The sequence below is a fragment of the Entelurus aequoreus genome, linkage group LG06 (genome assembly GCF_033978785.1).
Source record: "Entelurus aequoreus isolate RoL-2023_Sb linkage group LG06, RoL_Eaeq_v1.1, whole genome shotgun sequence".
NCBI lineage: Eukaryota > Metazoa > Chordata > Actinopteri > Syngnathiformes > Syngnathidae > Entelurus > Entelurus aequoreus.
This window is the reverse complement of record NC_084736.1, coordinates 64,435,257-64,456,523: the sequence shown is the minus strand read 5'-3', so window position 1 is coordinate 64,456,523 and position 21,267 is coordinate 64,435,257. Positions and strand designations below refer to the sequence as shown.

Sequence of the window (21,267 nt, the reverse complement as noted above, 5' to 3'; positions counted from 1 at the left end):
TTTCTACTCTGCCCCATTCTCCTGCATGGAGAGGTTATTAGGTGACCACAGATGATGCGCTAGCTGTTCAACGTCGGGACCCGAGGTGGACCACTCATCTGTGCATCAGTTGGGGACGTCTCTGCTAGATCCACTGAACCGGTCGCCCAGGGTCTGGGGGATCCCCACATCTGCGATCCCCTCCAAGGTTTCTCATTGTATCCCATTGGGTTGAGTTTTTCCCCTTGCCCTAATGTGGGATCTGAGCTGAGGATGTCGTTGTGGCTTGTGCAGCCCTTTGAGACACTCGTGATTTAGGGCTATATAAATAAACGTTGATTGATTGATGTTGAGATAAGAGCGGTCTACTCTTAATCAAAACTTGGCGTTACAAGCATCCCCGCCGACGGCGTAGCAAACGTCACAGAGTGCCCAAAACATCTGGGGCCGTACTTATCGAGCTTCTTAGAGTGCCATTTTACACTTAAGTCCTGAGAATTTGCGAAATTTAGTCCTACTCTCAAACTTAAGAATAAAAGCTTTTTATCAACGTTCTTAAGTCTAAGAATCACTCCTACTCTCCACGATATTAAAGAGACCTTCAGAGATGTCTTAAGTGGTTAGGAGTTGCCAGCAGGGGATGGCACTGAGGCGAGAGAGACGCGCGCGAACGTTCAGGGAACGGAACAATGTTGGTTTTTTTTTTGATGACGAGCAGCTGATCAAACGGTATCGTTTAGACAGAGCGGATATTATTTTTGTCACAGATTTAATACTTTTCGATTCCTTGTTGATTTCTGCATGTGTCTGCAGTGGGCTAGTATATATAGAGCCACCCACACCAGTTTCAAATTAGTTGCCTAATTAATGAATTGGAAAGAAAATGTTATGACAGTATCGTATGTGTGTGGCCGTGAGGTGAGTGACGTCAGTGAGTGTGTGGGCGATAGAAGAGAGGGAGCGGTAGCGTGAGTGCCGGTGGGGACTAGTTTGTTTTGTATTATTTTGTAGTTTATTGTCAAAATATACACTCCCATTGTCCACTTAAATATTTCCAAGATATTTCTTTATTCTTAGACAACGGATTCCCTTCCGTGATTGGTCATTTCTATGGACACAGAAATGACGTCACCTAAAATTCCGTTTACGGCACATAGTAATATCGTAATTCAGCTCTGAGTGTGACACTTAAGATTCAGTCCTACACTTCGCTGAAAGTGTGAGTAAGACGCTTGATAACTAACTTTTAAGTGCAGCTTTCAGCGAAGAATTTATTTACTCTTAAGTCAACTCTTAGCAGACTTCTTAGGAGTAATTCTAAGAAGCTTGATAAGTACGGCCCCTGGTCTTACTCCCTAGTATTAGCTCACAACTAAAATATGGCCATAACTTTATTTTTATTTTTTCAAACCATGGGAAGGATGAAAGGGAGCGTGAAGGACAGTGTTAAGAAGAAACGGATCATATTCATTGAATTAAAGCAAGAAATCAACCAAAATATGGCCGTGCGTGTCGCCACCTTGATGAAGCACTGCGAGTCTGCACCGCACTGAAGCAGAAGGAGTCCAACGCCAGCCAAGGATGTTAAAATGTCTTAAACGACATCTATTTATCCATGAAAATATAGAGAAGCTGCTGATAGTGTGTTTGAAGGCGAAGCAGCTGGAAGGGAAACCATAGAAACTATTTAACTATTAAATGAACCAAAATATGACTTATTATATCATTGTGGAAAATATTGGACACAATGTGTTGTCAAGTTTATGCGATGTGATGCAAGTGTAAGCCACTGTGACACTATTCTTTTTTTTTTTTTATTAATGTTTGTAATGATAATATCAATGAGGGATTTTTAATCACTGCTATGTTGAAATTGTTACTAATATTGATACTGTTGTTGATAATACTCCTTTTTGTCTCACTACTTTTAGATTGTTCCGTGTCATGTTTGTCTGTCCTCAATTGCTCTGTTTATTGCTATTCTGAATGTTGCTGGGTCGGGTTTGGTTTTGAAATTGTATTGCATTATTATGGTATTGTTGTGTATTGTTTTCATTAAAAAAAATAAAAATCGTTTTTGAATCGAGAATCGTGTTGAATTGAAAAAAAATCGATTTTGAATCGAGTCGTGACCCCAAGAATCGATTTTGAATCGAATCGTGGGACACCCAAAGATTCACAGCCCTATCAAATATAGAGAAGCTGCTGATGGTGTGTTTGAAGGCGAAGCAGCTGGAAGGGAAACCATAGACATGTTGCAATTGTTACATTACTTCATAAAACTATTGTAGTTGTTCACTGTACATTCTATTGTATTGTTTTCATTTTATTGCAGGGGTGTCAAATTCATTTTGTTTGAGGGCCACATCACAGTTATGGTTTCCCTCAGAAGGCCACTTGTAATCGTGAATAATTTATGAATATAATTGTATAACTGCATTTCTGTCAGATAATGCAGCACTTCTCCCAGAAAATTGTTGAAATTACAAATGCTTTGGTATTCCCAGGTTTATTTATCTTATTTTCTTTGGAACAACACCAAAAAAAACTCCAAAACTCCAAAAATGGACTGGAAAAAATTATTGGCGCCTTTCCAAAATTGTAAGAAATAGTTGTATTCTAAGCATGTGATGCTTCCTTTAATTTGTAATTAAACTCACCTGTAGCAAGTAACAGGTGCTGGCAATATAGAAATCACACTTGCAGCCAGTTAAAATGGAGAAAAGTTGACTCAACCTTTGTGCTGTGTGTACCACACTGAGCATGGAGAAAAAGAAAGAAGAGCAAAGAACACTCAGAAGATTTGAAAACCAAGATTGTGGACAATCTCAAGGCTGCAAGTCCCTCTCCAGAGATCTAAATGTTCCTGAAATAAACATGTGAATACCAAAGCATTTGTAATTTCAACAATTTTCTGGGAGAAGTGGTGCTTTATCTGACAGAAATGCAGGGGTGCCAATATTTTTGGCCATGACTATGTATTTGTTTCTTTCCCACATACACCGTAAAAACATATTTTACAGAATATTACAGTAAATGGAAAAACGCTACCCTTTTTTTTTTTTTTTACAGTAAAATTCTGGCAACCGATGTGCCAGTTTGTTACCGCAATATCTATTGCCTTTTTTTTTTTTTTTTACAGTGTACAATTTAATGATTAACTTGCTTTGAAATCATAAGTCAAGCGGATATTATGTTTTATTTTAAAACTTTTTTTTTTTTAAACATGATAGTATACATCTTGCATTATTAAAAACTGAAGTTCAAAAACATGCAATTGCATGTATTACATGTACCGTATTTTTCGGAGTATAAGTCGCACCTGCCGAAAATGCATAATAAAGAAGAAAAAAACATATATAAGTCGCACTGGAGTATAAGTCACATTTTTTGGGGAAATGTATTTGATAAAACCCAACACCAAGAATAGACATTTGAAAGGCAATTTAAAATAAATAAAGAATAGTGAACAACAGGCTGAATAAGTGTACGTTATATGACGCATAAATAACCAACTGAGAACGTGCCTGGTATGTTAACGTAACATATTATGGTAAGAGTCATTCAAATAACTATAACATATAGAACATGCTATACGTTTACCAAACAATCTGTCACTCCTAATCGCTAAATCCCATGAAATCTTATACGTCTAGTCTCTTACGTGAATGAGCTAAATAATATTTGATATTTTACGGTAATGTGTTAATAATTTCACACATAAGTTGCTCCTGAGTATAAGTCGCAACCCCGGCCAAACTATGAAAAAAACTGCGACTTATAGATCCGAAAAATACGGTATTTTTTCTGGCAATAGAAAGAAGGATACTTGTTTGACACCGGTGTTCTTTTGTATTGTTTTTATAGAAAGAAGGAATACTTGAGTTTGACACCGGTGTTCTTCTGTATTGTTTTTATTGAAGGTTTCTTATTTAAAACTTTTAATTTTATTTATTTTTTTATATTAAGACAAGTGTCAAAATTGTGCTGTTTTGTGCCAAGCAGTGATTAAATGGACTTCAATTCATTTCAAAGAGAGACATTGATATGAGATACAAGTGTTTGAGTTAAGAGCTACTTCACAGAACCTTAATAAACTACTACAATAGTAATACTGCTTTTCTGGCTACCAAGAATCCATCTTGAGAAAAGGTATTTTCCCCAACTAATTTTCTTAGAAATAGAATAAAAACCACACGATTATGGCTAAGTGCCTACAGAATATTGGGATTAGCTAAGTAGCAGGTGGTGCGTGGGCACGTCTGCCCATCTCCGCTTTTAGAAACAGCACTATTAGCTCCTTGTAGGTCAGCAAGAACCGGTTTCCTTTCAGCAGAACAAGACTCGTCTTTGCAAACAATAACAAAAGGCCAATATCGCAGCTGGCAGACAGACGGTCTTTCCTGTTCTTTAAAACCAACTCTCTTGTTATTTTGTGACTTTTCCTGCAGCTGCAGGTATTTTTTCCCCAAGTTCGGCGTCACATTTCTAATAGCACACAGATTTAAACATATTTGAGAAACAGGACCTTGACCAATCCACAAGCTACTTGGTCCTGCTACGATGAGACTAATTGACAAACGTTCAAGCGAGCCTAAATCTTTTTCTCAAAATTTATTCCATATTTAGATAAGACAGGTACACTTATGTCACACTTAAGAATCTCCAGGCAGAAAAGGCACAACATTTGATACATTCATTACAGTGTTCCCCTGATTTTCAAAATCTAAATATCTAAAAAAAAAAAAAAGCAAGCAGTTTGCATTTGAATTCTTTACAGTTTGTATAATTCAGGGCAGGATAATATCGTTGTAGCAAGAAAGCACTCTTTCCAAAAGCTCTTTAGCAGGAGTCACTGAGACAGACGTGGAAATGTACATTTCTGCAGCAATTACGGACACAATCCGACAAATCATATATCATTTATCCAGTTGTTTAAAAAGGCACAAACTATTTAATCACTTCGCACCAAATTGCAAATGTAATACTTAATTTCCAATTAAGGCAAATACAGTACGGAAGCGATTCATATGGCTCTATTCCTGGGTGGATCTCGCGTGATAGGAAGAGCGGGGGTTAATCATTTTGCAATGCACTCTGCTAGCAACTAACACTGTGGTCAAAATTGGAATTGCCACAAAGCACATTTTCAGATATTGAACATTCTACAGGATAGCGAACCCCCTAATTCGTCACTTTTCATGTGTCTGGTAAACTGCGACAAATGGGACCATATGAATCCCCTTCCTACTGCAAGTGGCAAAAAGAAATGAATATATGATATTGAAGACAGTTTTTCAGTGCTGCCTTATTGTCCTACTTTACCAGCTGCATGTAAACAAGTGAATTAACACTCTTTGGACTGAACGTGTAGGACTTAACTACAATGAAATGTATACGCTTCTAATGAAGACACAAAAAAACAAACAGTGAAATGAACAGGTAATACTACGGATGATTCAGAATGACAATCCTTACCAGATTAGAACGACTGTACAGCACTGAACGTGCACCGTGAAGTTGAAAGTCAGGGCTCATTAAAATATGGCATGCCCATCAAATAGTTGGTCGAGCTGTAGAGACGTGACACACAAAAGAGGATATAATAAAGTTATGATATCACAACATAGAGCCCTGCAACAAGTGCCAACTTTTAGGCGCCAGTGAAATGGTAGGTCAGAAAAGAGGGAGGTAGCTAAAGCGAGCATTACAGTAGTTGAGATAGGTTAAAACAGGTCCAGAGGTGGAGTCGAGCCACAGGTAGCACTGGTTTTGATTGAGCACTGACAAAGCACCGAGAATGAGGAAGACACACCGAGCTGAGGTGCACTGGGTAAGTTATTTCCCCCTAATGCCATGTTGCATGCTGGCTGTGAGTAAGGAGTGCGTGGGAAATGTGAACGGGGGGGAATAAACGCGTCCGAATTAACATCGACTGGCTGATCAAGCATGCGGGGATCTGCCCAGGTTCAGTCACTGCAAAGGCATGTGCACCTGTGAGTGAGTGCACGTCTGCTGGTGCCCGTTTTAGATGTGTCATCTGCATGCATGTGTAAAGACCCGCACAGGCATGATTGTCAGTGTTAATTAGATGCAGCGCTGGTGGATAGGTGGCTTGATGGAGGGATTACGACAGGCTGAGGTGAAAAGGCGGCGAGTAATCTCTTAATGGAGACTGTGGGGGGGGGGGCGCAGGAAGGAACACGAGTATGGCGCACAAATATACTCGCGCGAAGGAGGTATCTTTTTGAGCCAAAGTGTTAAACCAGACTGTACGAGGAATGTTTTTGGGGCTAAAAACAGACAAAAAGCCAACAGAATATTGAGAAAATATTTGGTCCAGCTTCTGCCAATGGAAGTTTTAACAGATAAATTTGCTGCTCTGAAATGTATCTTGATCAAAATGTTCATTTTCCTATCCATCCGGCAGGTCGGGGAAATCTAAATGAAGTCAGTGAAGATTGTGGTGGGGCCTAGTAATCAATTCCTCACATGATAGATTGGGTGCAAGATGGGCATCTGCTCTATGGATTGCAGGACCTCGTGCTTTAAGTGATAAGAGTAAAAAAAAAAAAAAAGTGCCACAGAAGGAGCGCCTTTAGCAGCCACCATCGTGGCAGTCTAAAAACTCTTTGCGGCTTTAGTCATCGGCAGCACTTGTTCCTCTTACTTCACCTCTACTGCGGAGCTGTGGGGAAGCAGAAAGAGAGTTTGTTAGGTTACGCAAGTTAAACAGGTTGAGTGTAAGTGAAGCCATGTCCACTCGTGAAAATACCAAACTGTACGGGACAATACGTATTATGGACCCCCCTCACAATGTTAAGTCCCTCCACTGTTGAGCTTCTTCCCCCTCACAGCCTTGGAAGAAATATGAACAACACTAGCATGGATGTTGAAACATTTTGAAGAAGCAGCGACTTCATTTCAAAGCACCTCGCCAGAGAAAGCGTGGAAGTTCTGCCCTCAATGCGGACTCGCAGGCACCGAATGACTGACTGAACTATTGGTCCGGACTGGGAGAATAAACTTACGACGTATATCAAAATATTTTAGAAATCAAACTTCTTTTATGCGTTTGCCATGATTAGACACTTCAGATATAACATGTACGGTACTCAAACTCTACATACACCTCTTCTTTAGACCATTTTTGATTTGTGGATACAAATTTTTGTTCCTGAAACGATTTATTTAAAGGCCTACTGAAATGAGATTTTCTTATTTAAACAGGGATAGCAGATCCATTCTATGTGTCATACTTGATAATTTCGCGATATTGCCATATTTTTGCTGAAAGGATTTAGTAGAGAACATCGACGATAAAGTTCGCAACTTTTGGTCGCTGATAAAAAAAGCCTTGCCTGTACCGGAAGTAGCGTGACTTCACAGGTTGAAGAGCTCCTCACATCTGCACATTGTTTTCAATCATGGACGCCAGCAGCGTGAGCGATTCGGACCGGGAAAGCGACGATTACCCCATTAATTTGAGCGAGGATGAAAGATTTGTGGATGAGGAAAGTGAGAGTGAAGGATTAGAGGGCAGTGGAAGCGATTCAGATAGGGAAGATGCTGTGAGAGGCGGGTGGGACCTGATATTCAGCTGGGAATGACTAAAACAGTAAATAAACAGAAGACATATATATACTTTATTAGCCACAACACAACCAGGCTTATATTTAATATGCCACAAATTAATTGCGCATAACAAACATCTCCCCCCTCCCGTCCATATAACCCACCAATACAACTCAAACACCCGCACAACACACTCAATCCCACAGCCCAAAGTACCGTTCACTTCCGCAAAGTTCATACAGCACATATATTTCCCCAAAGTTACGTACGTGACATGCACATAGCGGCACGCACGGACGGGCAAGCGATCAAATGTTTGGAAGCCAAAGCTGCGTACTCACGGTAGCGCGTCTGCTATCCAACTCAAAGTCCTCCTGGTTGTGTTGCTGTAGCCAGCTGCTAATACACCGATCCCACCTACAGCTTTCTTCTTTGCTGTCTTCATTGTCCATTAAACAAATTGCAAAAGATTCACCAACACAGATGTACAGAATACTGTGGAATTTTGAGATGAAAACAGAGCTGTTTGTGTCCCAATACTTCCGCTCAATCCGTGACGTCACGCGCAAACGTCATCATACCGAGACGTTTTCAGCCGGATATTTCCCGGGAAATTTAAAATTGCACTTTATAAGTTAACCCGGCCGTATTGGCATGTGTTGCAATGTTAAGATTTCATCATTGATATATAAACTATCAGACTGCATACTCGGTAATAGTGGGTTTCAATAGGCCTTTAACTAGTTTTTGTGTTGGCACATTATTTTACACTAACTCACGTTTAAACGGCACATCAATGGATTTTCATTAAATATAAATTGTTTGAGTTTTTAAAAGAAGTCAACAATTGGGGTCATCGCTTGAAAAACCACTGGTGGGAAGCACTGATGTATACAAGTGTAAAGGAATAAGAGGCAATCTACCATTTGAACGTGTTGTTTAGTAACTATTAACTTGAAGAAAAAGTCTAATATTCAGTATACAGTAGTGATGTAACAATATGAAAACATGTCACGGTTACCGTGACCAAAATGATCATGCTTATTAGAAAGTACCTATACACACACAATTTTTTTGACCAAGTAATTGTTTTGAATAACTAATATGATAGAAAACCCACTATTTTTCATGTTTTGGATTTCTTATGTTTCACTAACAGTGTTTTAGTCTTGGTATTGTATCTTTATTAATGGCTAGGCTTTGTTTTGAACTGCACTTTTTTGGGAATTGTTCCTATTGTTCACAATCATAATGAGAGACAAGAACACCCTTTTTTGGGGGGATTTTAAAGATAATGCTTGAAAGATGCGGCTAATGGGAGTCACCGCTGTAGCCTTCAAAACCCTCCATCAATGTTTTATATACACACTGCAAGTCTATATATTGATTGATTGATTGACATCTTAAGGAATTGAATCCATGTAATGCTTTAAAAAGGCAAACCGATGGCACAAAAAGCCAAAATGTTGTTTCCATTGTGGTCCATAATGTAGTGCCAGACATGTTCATAATATGTACAATATTTACCATATTTTGGTCATTTTAATCAATAGCGGCACTTGCTTTTCTGGCGCATTTATTTCTGCTTCCATAGCAGCGCACATCCAACTTCCGGCATCTACTGTGTTTTCCTATTTCCGCAAACAAACACGCGAGCGTGCTGTAATCATGGCAGACTTGGTAATACACAATGAAGATGACTATTTTTGGACAAATTAGGATTTACAACCTTATTTTCTGCTGCTTCTAGAAGCAAACACAAAGAAGAGGGTGAAACGTCGGAGCAGAAGAAAGCCCAAAGAGTGAGGTCGGTGCGATTTGATCACACTGCAAATCTGGAACTTTTGAGCGAAGATATGCCAAACAATCGGAGTGCCCAAAGCAACTGGAAACGGACACCTTTCCATCGAATAATTCATCATATGCAGCACGTCACCGTACAATACAGTGCATATGTTGTCGAGCTAGTGTGTAAAAACAAAACATGAAATGTGGGCTAAGACTTTACAGATATTGTAATATGATTGTTCATGTTTTTCGATCGCATTGTGTTGTGCATTACAAACTCAAACGCGTTACCTGCTGACGTGGAAGCTAGCTTATCTCTTTCCGTAGTTAGCTTTTACAGCTAATACCGTAGCACGCCTATGCGTTACGCTAGAAAAAAAAAAGTTCCTCCGTGTTCGCTCTAACAATAATGTTGCAACAGCTTAGTTAAACAGGTACGTTTTATTATACAGGTTACAGAACTGAAGCATTGTTGGCATTTTTTTGAATACATTTTTAAAGTGATTTAGAGGTAGAAATGATTGCTCCAATTAGCTACATAGCTACTAGCCACATAGAATGAGCCGATTTTTGAAAGTTAGAAATGGAAAAAAACAAATAACCTTTTGTCTTGTCTCTCATAAGTATCGTGAATGATAGGCAAAATTCCCCCCAAAATGCAGTTCCCCTTTAAATATTAGTTTGTCCTGTAGCACTTAGATTTATTTAAATGAAAAGCACATAAAAAATAGAATTTGATTTATTAATGCTGGCAAGCGCTGCAGCCTCCTACTCTGTTCAGCAGTCCTTGAACGTACCGTAAAAACACTTCTGTCTCTTTTCTTCAGAGTAAAGAACGATCACTCATTCCTAAGAGAGCAGCACAGCTTGCAAGTTCAATGTGAATAATTAAATATCTTAGTTGATCAGACAGCAATGTGTTTATACAAGTTTAGATTGGAGTATGTCATTTAATGTCTCTTGTTTTCATGTTAGCATTTAAGCTAGCGAGCTGGCGCCAGTCAAACCGTGAGTTCATTAAAGTGCAGTTATCAATCAAGGTTTTTCAATAATTTTATTTTAAAAAAGGTAATACTAACCGTCGGAACTTTTACCAAGGTTATCATCATCATCCTTTATCATTACTTCCCTAATATACTGTCACTGATACTTTACTGCAGAATGCAGTTTTTGCTGACAAACAAAATATAGAATTTTGAGGAAAAAAGTTTTATACCTAAAAACGTAACCAAACCATGGCTCAAAAAACCGAGGGGCTCCCTGAACTGTTGCACCCTTAATGTCTACACAGACATGGACATACCTGGGCCGATATTCGAGAAGTCAATTAATTTAATAATGAATGAAAATGAACTCTGTAACCTAGCCAGGCTCAATAAATCGGCATGTGCATGCGTGTTTACGGGCTGCAGGAGCGGTCACTCTTAGCATCGAGCAGCTATGGGCATTAGTACTACATGCACATAAATGATAACCGCTGTAAAACTCCTGACGGTTAGTATTACCGTATTACATTTTAATGATCAAAAAACCGTGATTGATAACCACACTTTGATAAGATTATTAAACGACCTCCAAAGACATGCACCTGGGGATAGGTTGATTGTCAACAGTGTGTGAATGTGAGTGTGAATGTTGTCTGTCTTGGCCCTGCGATGAGGTGGCAACTTGTCCAGGGTGTATCCCACTTTCTGCCTGAGTGCAGGTGGGATAGGCTCCAGCATCCCCGTGACCCCGAAATGGACAAGAGGTAGAAAATGGATGGATGGATGGATGGACTAGTGTTAGCTTGCTAGCTAGTTTAAATGCTAACATAAAAATAAGAGACAACTGCATTTTCCCCGATTAAGAAAGGTCATACCCCAATCTAAACTTAGAGACAACTGTGTGTTTCCCCATTAAGAGATGTCATACTCCAATCTAAACTTGTACGAACACATTGCTGTCTAAACAACTAAGATACAATATTCACATTAAACATCAAGGTTGTGCTGTCTTTACACAAAGTGATCGATGTATACACGACAGTGTCGAGTTGAAAAAGACAATGCGTTCAAAAGGAAGTGAACTCGCCTGACGTCATAAACTGGAAGTGAAACAAAGTGATCACCCAATTTACATTCATTAAAAAAAAACACATTATTAAATGTGTACAAGTTAAAATGACAGAAGATAAACGTCTATGGTTATTCTCATTCATCCAGGTCATTGTAATCCAAGGGCATTGAATCAATCGCAACTGGACTGTTTGGTTTGTCTGAGAAGACGTTTCACCTCTCATCCAAGTAAGCTTCATCAGCTCATACTCATAGATTTAGATTAGTCAGATCTAATCTTAGACTAAGATTGGTCAGACCTGTGGGAAACACAGTATTCAACACCACCAAAAGAGTGAATGCAGCAAAGTCTAGACTAGATCTGACGAATCCAAGTCTATGAGTATGAACTGATGAAGCTTACTTGGATGGTTAAACGTCTTCTAAAACAAACCAAACAGTCCAGTTTCGATCGATTGAATGCCCTGAGAAAGAAGATAAACATATTTAAACATACATTTAAAAATAATATAGCTCTTTTGAAGCCAGAACAATATGTCATGTTTCCTTTGCCAAGAAAGTATATTGTGTGTCAATGTATTTTAGTTATTAAAACAGAATAGATACAACTTGGTTAAAATGTTTTAGTGTGTGAATAAGTACTTTGAGCACGTTCAACAAAGTGACACGTTTTTACATTTTTTATTATTATTATTGTTTTATTTAACTTGGATATTTAAAGTTTACATTTCAATGACACAGTTAAAATATGAGAAAATTAGTGTATTGCATTTGAAAGGGTATACTTAAAATTATTTATATGTATTATTACATCAGTGGTTAAATTAATGTCAGTGTTGACAATAATATTGTTTATCAGCAATAATTTGAAGGTCAATATATTGTCCAGCAAAATTTGTTATTGGCCAGGTCAAACCATAAATATTTTAAAAACACATTTTACTAAAGTCTTTGAAACTTATGCAACTTGCTCAGTTATATTTTTAAACCAAAAATATACCACCACCACAGGCAATCTTCTGTTAACATTAAAGCTTTAACAAAATATATATGCTTTAAAATGACAATATTTACACAATTATTAATTATATTGAATAATAATTACTCGACAGCCCAAGATTTTTGTTTGGCCTTCACGCTTGTCACCTACTAATGCCAGTCTCCGCAGTTTTTTTTTTTTTTTTTTAAATGCTTGGCTTGTGGGTCGATCTTTCAAATGTGGCTGCATGAAGTTTTAATTAGTGTAAAAAAACTTTCATAAAGTGTATTAATCTAGCCAAACATTACTGATCAAGCATCTTGTTTATTTTCTAGGTAGATAAAGAGCATCTATTTCAGATTCTCCCACACTGAGGTTGATGGCTTCGGAAAGCCAATTAGTGGTAGAATCTGATAGCTGAAGACGTTAATGGAACAGTTCAAACCAACTGTGGATATAAACAGAAGAGCAGACAGATCGGATAAAACGACATAAGGATTCAGCCTCCTCCTTCCATCCTCCCCCAAATCTTCTCTCCTCTTTCACTCAATCACTGCTCAGACGCTTTTTCAAAGGCAGAATTCCATTTGTATGTTAATGAGGAAAAAGGAGCCATCCTGAAGAGAACTGCTCCTTTGGCCTTCGCTTCTTTCCTTCTAGTCTGACAGAACCATTGCACATTGGTGTGCACAAAACGACTATTTTGGTCAGGAGGCACCGTTTGTTGATGTCTGAGGTGAGGTTGTCATTCGCCCAATGCTGTCTAGAAATTGAATATTGTCTATGAGGTAGCATCACACGCTAGCATCATTCAAGCAACTATGACCATGTCCACACTACGGTCATCTTTGATGCTAACCAACATTTTCTTTCCTAGAAGGGAAAATGGGAACCACATGCTGGGACAATGCTTTATGCTGTTAGACAGCAGAGAATATTTGAGCGTGGCTCATTTAGTCTAGGCCAGGCCAGCCCAGCCCTGCACAGCTTGGATTCATACATTTTTCCCCTTTTATGGCCAAAAGTTCTAAAAAAAAATCAGTGGCTAAGGTTTCACAGAGAATGTGATTCACAGAAATTAGAAGCATGTGATTTACTCCTCAAACGTGTATTTTTGCTGAGGATTGTGGGTACTAAGCTTGATCCGGCATTTGGTCTTTAACTAACTTTAAAAAGGCAGGGCTTCTTTCAATGTTCATGCATGACTGTGGAAAAGGTCAACAGAGACGTACTGAAAATATCCAGAGGCACGTCACTAACAAGCTTATCCAGTCAACATACGCTTGTACAAATGCGATTTTCAATGGACCATTCTGCAAACTGGTCTAATCCGTGGCAAAAAAAACAATTTAGGGTGCGCTATTAAAAGGTGGGTGACAGGTGTGTGCAATTTGAGTGGGTGGAAAACAAAGTATTTTAACACCACCAAAAGAGTGAATGCAGAAAAGTCTACAGCAACACAGAGCCCAAAGATAAAAATGGGAGTCTGGCCTCTACCTGGCCAGGCTATTCCTCTGTGGCCTTTGTGCCACGCACCGAGCCCTTCTTGCGCATCTAGACAGGAACAAAAAGTACAATACATCTCAAACATTGATGTAAGCAATCCTGGGGGGCAGCTCAGACACAACTTAGCAAGTTGAAGTTAATTAAAAGTAAAATATTTAGTTTTACAGGTGTCATGCAATCAAAGTTGGGTAAATGCCTTAAACAAATCTGGGTCATGGTATATTCATACAAAATGTTTCTGAAGTTCTGACTGGTTTGCACATTCAACTTTTAATTTATGGTGGGAAATGTTACTGGGTTACACGACCGTTCAAAAGTTTGGGGTCACGCAATTTCTCGCATGGAATAGCCTTCATTTCTAAGAACAAGAATAGACTGTCGAGTTTCAGATGAAAGTTCTCTTTTTCTGGCCATTTTGAGCGTTTAATTGACCCCACAAATGTGATGCTCCAGAAACTCAATCTGCTCAAAGGAAGGTCAGTTTTGTAGCTTCTGTAACGAGCTAAACTGTTTTCAGATGTGTGAACATGATTGCACAAGGGTTTTCTAATCATCAATTAGCCTTCTGAGCCAATGAGCAAACACATTGTACCATTAGAACACTGGAGTGATAGTTGCTGGAAATGGGACTCTATACACCTATGTAGATATTGCACCAAAAACCAGACATTTGCAGCTAGAATAGTCATTTACCACATTAGCAATGTATAGAGTGTATTTCTTTAAAGTTAAGACTAGTTTAAAGTTATCTTCATTGAAAAGTACAGTGCTTTTCCTTCAAAAATAAGGACATTTCAATGTGACCCCAAACTTTTGAACGGTAGTGTACGTCTGGTTAATTATTCCTCCTGGTTGTCATTACAAAGCACACATGCAATTGGTGGTGGAAATTGGGTATAACTTTAGATTAATCCACTCAAAGTGGTACCCTTCCCCAACTTGAGTGTTTTGCAATAAGAGCTGTCTCAACTAATCGTTGTGCTTGAAGGTGCAAGCAAAAATTTGAGTTACAAGTATTCCCGCCATTAGTAGCAGTTTCCCATAAATGTTTTGATTTGTGGTGGGTCGCCACAAGTATATTTAGGGCCACACACACACAACACAGAGTTTTGCGAGAGTTTATTTGAGAACGTATTAAAAACGCAAAACACGTGTGCTTGTCTCACACAAGGATTTTGAATGATGGACACAATTCCTAAAAAAGTGCAGTCCCCCTCTAATACATGAGGCATTAGATGTTTTAGCCGGATCTTACTGTGGCATTCGCTACACCAACTCAGTGTTTCCCACAGATTGCCAATATACTTGTGGTGGGGTCTGTGTCAATATGAAATCATTTTTTTATTTGGCAATGATGCATATGTGTTCTTTAAAGAGGCTCCTATGTGCATGGCGACTAACTACAGAAACCTTTTGCTCAAAAACTCACTCTTAATTTTAAATTAATAACGTGTGTGTGTGTGTAATTGCCAAATAAGAAAATGATTTCATATTGACACAGTCCCCACCACAAGTATATTGGCAATCTGTGGGAAACACTGAGTTGGTGTAGCGAATGCCACAGTAAGATCCGGCTAAAACATCTAATGCCTCATGTATTAGAGGGGGACTGCACTTTTTTAGGAATTTTGTCTATCATTCAAAATCCTTGTGTGAGACAAGCACACGTGTTTTGCGTTTTTAATACGTTCTAAAATAAACTCTCGCAAAACTCAGCTAACTGTGGAGAAAATGGGAGTCGCACTATTCCGTCTATGAAGCACCCTAAAAACAGCTAAAAGCCTCCATCAACGTTTTATATACATGCTGTAAGTATATACATAATGTAGTAACGGGCATATTGATACCATGTAATATCTACATATTTTAGTCATTTTAAGCATACGGCGGCATATTAATTTCACAGACACATCAAAGTTAGCTTTTTCCTTCAAGAAAAACAACAACAACTACTATTACTCATGGCAGACATTGTGAGAGACAGACTACTTTGGGACAAATGATGATCCAGAACCTTATATTTTTTATCCTGAATATAAGGAGGATGACTGACAGGTTTTAGAAGCTGGGCGGAATAGTGTACGCCCATTAGCTTCATTGTTAGCTGTTTAGTACTTGCCGTATATTACGAATTAGAATGCATACAACAAAAAGACATGTCTTCTTGTCTTACATAGCAATTGTGAATGATAGGCAAAAAAAAAAAAAAAAAGTGCTGTTCCCCTTTAGGCATGCATACGCAAAGTTAAGATGTATTAAGAGTGAACATCATTTTGCCACCTATTGCTGTCACAATGTATTTTTGTGACTCCAGCACAGCCTGGCCAGTAGGGCTCACAATTTCCACTATGAGGATTGCGGCACATTAATGGCACCAGGGACAATGGAGGAATGGCCCGAATTTTTGTCAAGTGGCTGCTACCGCAAGTAGCTCTCCAGTATTCTAATAATAAATTGGGTAGTGAAACAAGAGTCAAAGTATTTCATACTCTTTTTGACATATTACATTTTGAAAGATTTCAAACTAAATACTATATAATTTTCACATAAAACTCTATTCTGACTGCGAGCAGGCTACTGTATGAACACATTTTGTTGTAAATTACACAAATAATTAAATTAGGGTATTCATAGTCACCCACATGTGCGCCCACCTCTTCTAAAGTTTTACGTATCATTGCAGCTATCTTTCCGAACATGGTCAGCACTACTCTTCGATTCCCTCACCTTTATTGGCCATGCACCACCTCCTTCACCTTCTTCCTCATGTAGTACCACTTATGTCATATTTGTTCCTGTGTGCAGTCCTCTGACTCCACAGCATTGACAGTCTCACACACTTTATTTCACTCAACCCTTTTTCGATCGCCGGAAACGCCAGAAAGAAGCACCTCCTACTCCTTGCTGGTGAATACTGATTGGGCAGAGTGTGGGATCCCAGGCATATGGCTAATTTCAATATAATTTGTGTATTTAAATGGGGCTTAGGGTTGGTGCCCAGCCAGGCAAACATGTTCTCTCAATTCCATTTTGATTGGGATGTAAAAAAGAAATATGCTCGTATTAATGCGTGCGTGGACTTTAATACTTCTAAAACTTTGTGCAGTCGGCGTTTTCTGGTTTGAGCGCACACCAATTTTTTGTAGGGAATCCACGCAACTCCTAAAACATGAGGCCCTGAGTCTTACTCGCTAGTATTAGCTTACAGCTAGAGATTGACATAACTCTGATTTCCAACAATAGGATGAAAAAAGTGAGTGTGAAGGACAGTGCTGAGAAGACGAAGCGGATGATATTTATTGAATACACAAAGAAATTATTAAAAACATGACTGAGCATGTTGCCAACAAGCGTATCACTGCTAGTCTGCACCACACTGAAGCAAAATGTGTTTAACACCAGCAAATAATGTTAAAATACTATCCAAATGGCAGACTTTTAACCATGTAAATAAGGAGAAGCTGATGATGGTGTGGGTTTGACAGAGAACCATTATTATTACTTACCTCATTTAACTACTATAATTCTTAATACTACATTTTATGTTGCCTTTATACAACGTGTTATCTAAAAGTATGTTTTTCTTTTAAAACGCATGTTACATGTCTTTGGGGGCGGGGCGGGAGCAAGCACCAGTACAAGTGTTTTGAGTCGAGAGCTCTGTCAAAAAAATCAATTAAGCTCATAAGTTGAGGAACTACTGTATAAGTCTTGTAACATGACAGTTTATTAAAAAAACAGTCATGACGTTTTAATTGTATTAACTATTTGTATGTTTAATAACATTCCGATCATGAAATACCGAAACGATTTAAACTCTTCCAAGTCAAGCCATCTCTACTGTACCACCAATCAAGGTTTCTGTGAAGATAGACGAGTGACATTTATATTTGAAATAAAACTCATTAGTGTTTCACATTAGCTGTTTTCTGAATATTTCTATCATCACACAGTGTTCTCATTTAGGGCTATCATATGCCATGTTAATCTTGAAGGTTTTTTTTGTTTTTTTTTCACAAGCTCAATGTACTCGCCTCATCCAGCTCCTTCTGGGTCTCTGCCTCCATTCGTCGAATGTCTTCCATCGTCAGCTCCACCCACTTGTCAATCCAACAAAAAAGTTGACGGTGGAAATTTGTGAAGATCCTCTTTTCTTGCTGAAAGTAAGTTGCAGAGTTTACTATGAAAATTATCATGCAAATAAAATTGAGTAAAATGCATTTTCTTATACTTGTTATTCTAATATTTACATGGTTGCAAAAAAATGGACAATACATTTAGATTGTATTACCTCATGGATAAAGCTCTCCACTTTACTCTGCAAGCCCCACCATTTAAACTTGACTGTGACCAGTTTGTAGGCACACATTCTCGGGCAGTCAGTTTTGTAAGCCATGTCTTTCTGATGACAGAAACAAAAGAATCACAAGAAATAATCAATTCAACCTAAAAGGTTTTAATAACAGGATTCATCCATCCATCCATTTTCTACCGCTTGTTCCTTATGAGGTCGTGGGGGGTGCTGAAGCCTACCTCAGCTGCACACGATATGACAAAAAAGTTTCCAATGAGAATTGAATCGTAAAAGACAGTAGACAGCTAAGAGAATACCTTTCAAGACTAATCTTGGCAGCATTTGAAGCTACAAAAATATTACAAAAAGCTTTATGTATGGAGTTTAGTGTACAAAGATAAAAGCACCCGAATCTATAACATACTTTCTAAATCCATTTTGTGCTCTGTACTGTCCTCTGCAGACAAGAAAAAAAGAAAGGAAAGGGTAAAGGCGGTGGCAGAGCAAAGTGGTTAAACTCCAGATCAAGGGACCTGTTCGCTGCCTCCGCCCCGACAGCGACACCGTTTCCAACTTGCACGCCTTTGTGGCCACTGAAGGCAGATAAAACGGAAGTGGAGATGCGATAAGGGCGTTGTGGTGCAAAGCTGGTTACATTATTAACACCTAGGACCTGCTCGCCCCCAGAACAGTCCCAGAGAAGCCTCAGAGAACACCCGTTTAATTAATCACTTCATTCCGGCTCAGCATTCCAGGAGAAAATGCCACAGACCTGCCTCCTTTGCTCCCATCCTGCTGCCGTTTGATGCTGCCATCACGGAGCAAAGCGAGAGAAGGGAAATGAGAAACATTTCTAAATTTGCAGTGGGTTTAGAAAAGTTGTCATCGCAAAAGGAGAACTTCACATGAAACACATTCTACATCAAAACACTTTTGGTGACATTTCTTCTCTCCCTCTCTGTGCCCCACTCAAAGGAGCAGAAGTTTTCAGAAATACAAAGCGGAGCGATATGCAAGCATGTGTGCATGCAGAGATAGACAAGAGTTGTATTGCTCCGTGTAGCTGGCAGAAACTGTGCCTCTGTTGTCACATAACTACTTTCTTTCAGGTTTTCTCCCATGTCCACTGTGGACGGTGGAATGATCTAATTAAAAAATACATAACAAAAAGTGGTCTTTTTTTTTTTATTCATATATTTAAAGCTACTTGGCTGCTTTCGTTTGGAGGCATTCCTAGAAGCAAAAAGAAAAACTTTCCACATGTTAAACTTTGAGGGCTCAAGAAATGTGTGTGTGGCAATCATTGGTACTTTAATCTTAATCTCACCTGTTAAAAGAGAGGACTGATAGAGAGGCCACCTTTACGGTAGAGCAACAGACTTACAGTAACGGTCAGAAGATTTATTCATTACAGTCATGAATGTCATTAATTTGGGACCAATAATATATCTGAACCTTTGTTTTTCCAGGTTGTATTAGTTCTACAATGTAAGGTTGGATACAAAATCATTCAAATCTCATTGCTTTATATATTCATTATTGAAATGTACTTCAATGGTTTGGAGTATCCGTATATGTATTTTTTTTTAAAACAAGAATTGGAAGGACAATTGCAAGTCCATTTTTGGGGTGGATAAGTTACTGTAATTTACACAGTCAAAATTTTACACATAGAATCATGTGTGTGTAAACTGTAGATAAATACAGTATGTCCCCAGTAATATTTATTAAATGTCTTTTTGTAGCCAACAATCTTCTGGCATAATGCTGGCTACATATTTAACACTCTTCTTAGAACCTTGTGTTGCTTTTAACATAGCATACTGCAGTCCAAAAATGTTCAACATGATTGGCCAGGCCTTTAGGAAAGTAATTCCAGAAGTACAAAATTAGCTTTTTATTTCTAATTCAAAAACAGTTTTGATGCATTTGATGATTGTCCCACTGCAACACCAAATTGTAGTCCAATTTTAATCAAGCTGTTTATTATTATTTTAAATCTAACTTTACTTAACCAGATAAAAGACCCATTGAGGTCAACACCTGTTTACAAGGGTGACCATGTCAAGAGAATTCACAGCATGGTGAATTTAACAAATAAAACAAATGTTGCAATAATCAAGTGAGAGCAATTTGCAAATAAAATGCAGTAGTTATTTTAACAGTAACAATTTAAGAACAGAGGTAATGTTTAAAGGGTTTCTGTTGTCGGTTTCTTAAGATACAGAGCGTTGAGCTTAAAAGGAAACTGACAGTTTCCATTCAGCTAGGTTCAGCAGAGAAATTGAACATTTTCACTCCCTTTGAGATGAATAAGGATTCAAGTCTACGATTATTTCATCCAGTTTGTGCATTGCAACAGTACCGCTGGCAAAAAAACATCCCCAGAGCACACCACCTTGCTTCACAGCTGGGACAGTGTTCTTAGAAAGCCTCACCTTGGCTCTCCAAACACACTTGTTCTCATTGTGGCTAAATAGCTCAATCTCTGTCTCTTCAGAACATCAAACTTTTGACCAGAAGGCACTTGTTTCAGTGGACAGCTGCAAATTTAATTCAAACTTTAAAAAGGTGTCGCTTTCAGAGCAGGACCTTCGTTTTTTCTTTTCTTTTTTTTCCAGCTTCAGTGCTTCGCTGGAAACTAACTCTGGTGGTTTTTAGGATGTTCCGGAACATTGCAACCGATATCTTTTCAGGAGGTTAACAGTTTGGGTATTCTTCCAGACCTTGGCGAAGTAGTGACACAAAAATAACTACATTTATCTACATCTATATTTGTCAAAAGTATAAATACTTTGATACCAAGTCGATACAAACACTCAGACAAAAATACATCGGTACCTGCTTTTTTCAGTATTATTGATACTGAAAACTGTATAATTAGTTTTATCCAGGAAGCAGCGTCTCTTCTTGGCATGTGAACAGTCAGCGCCAAAGAATAACACCTGCGGCCTTAAAAAAATTAGCCAGCCTTTTCGCCACTTCTGTTGTTTTTCGAATGTATAGTTTTGGCAGCTGCTATTGCAATTTAAATTATGCGCGGCAAAAAGTTGAAGCACTGTGATCTTAAATACTTGACACTTTAAAAC

The 21,267-nt window shown here is 38.5% G+C and overlaps 1 protein-coding gene across 1 annotated transcript in view; it reads right to left on the bottom strand.

Moving 5' to 3' along the window:
* Positions 1 to 4,574: 4,574 nt before the first annotated feature.
* The window catches only part of LOC133652450 (phosphatidylinositol transfer protein beta isoform-like), a 33,440-nt gene continuing 16,747 nt past the window's right edge, over positions 4,575 to 21,267 (bottom strand). Inside the window, exons 9-12 of the mRNA XM_062051217.1 lie at positions 18,176 to 18,286; positions 17,919 to 18,041; positions 13,876 to 13,932; positions 4,575 to 6,667 (exon numbers count right to left, since the gene is read on the bottom strand). Coding sequence (XP_061907201.1) covers positions 13,885 to 13,932; positions 17,919 to 18,041; positions 18,176 to 18,286 — 282 coding nt within the window. The 3' untranslated portion in view covers positions 4,575 to 6,667; positions 13,876 to 13,884. The remainder of the gene's footprint in view (positions 6,668 to 13,875; positions 13,933 to 17,918; positions 18,042 to 18,175; positions 18,287 to 21,267) is intronic.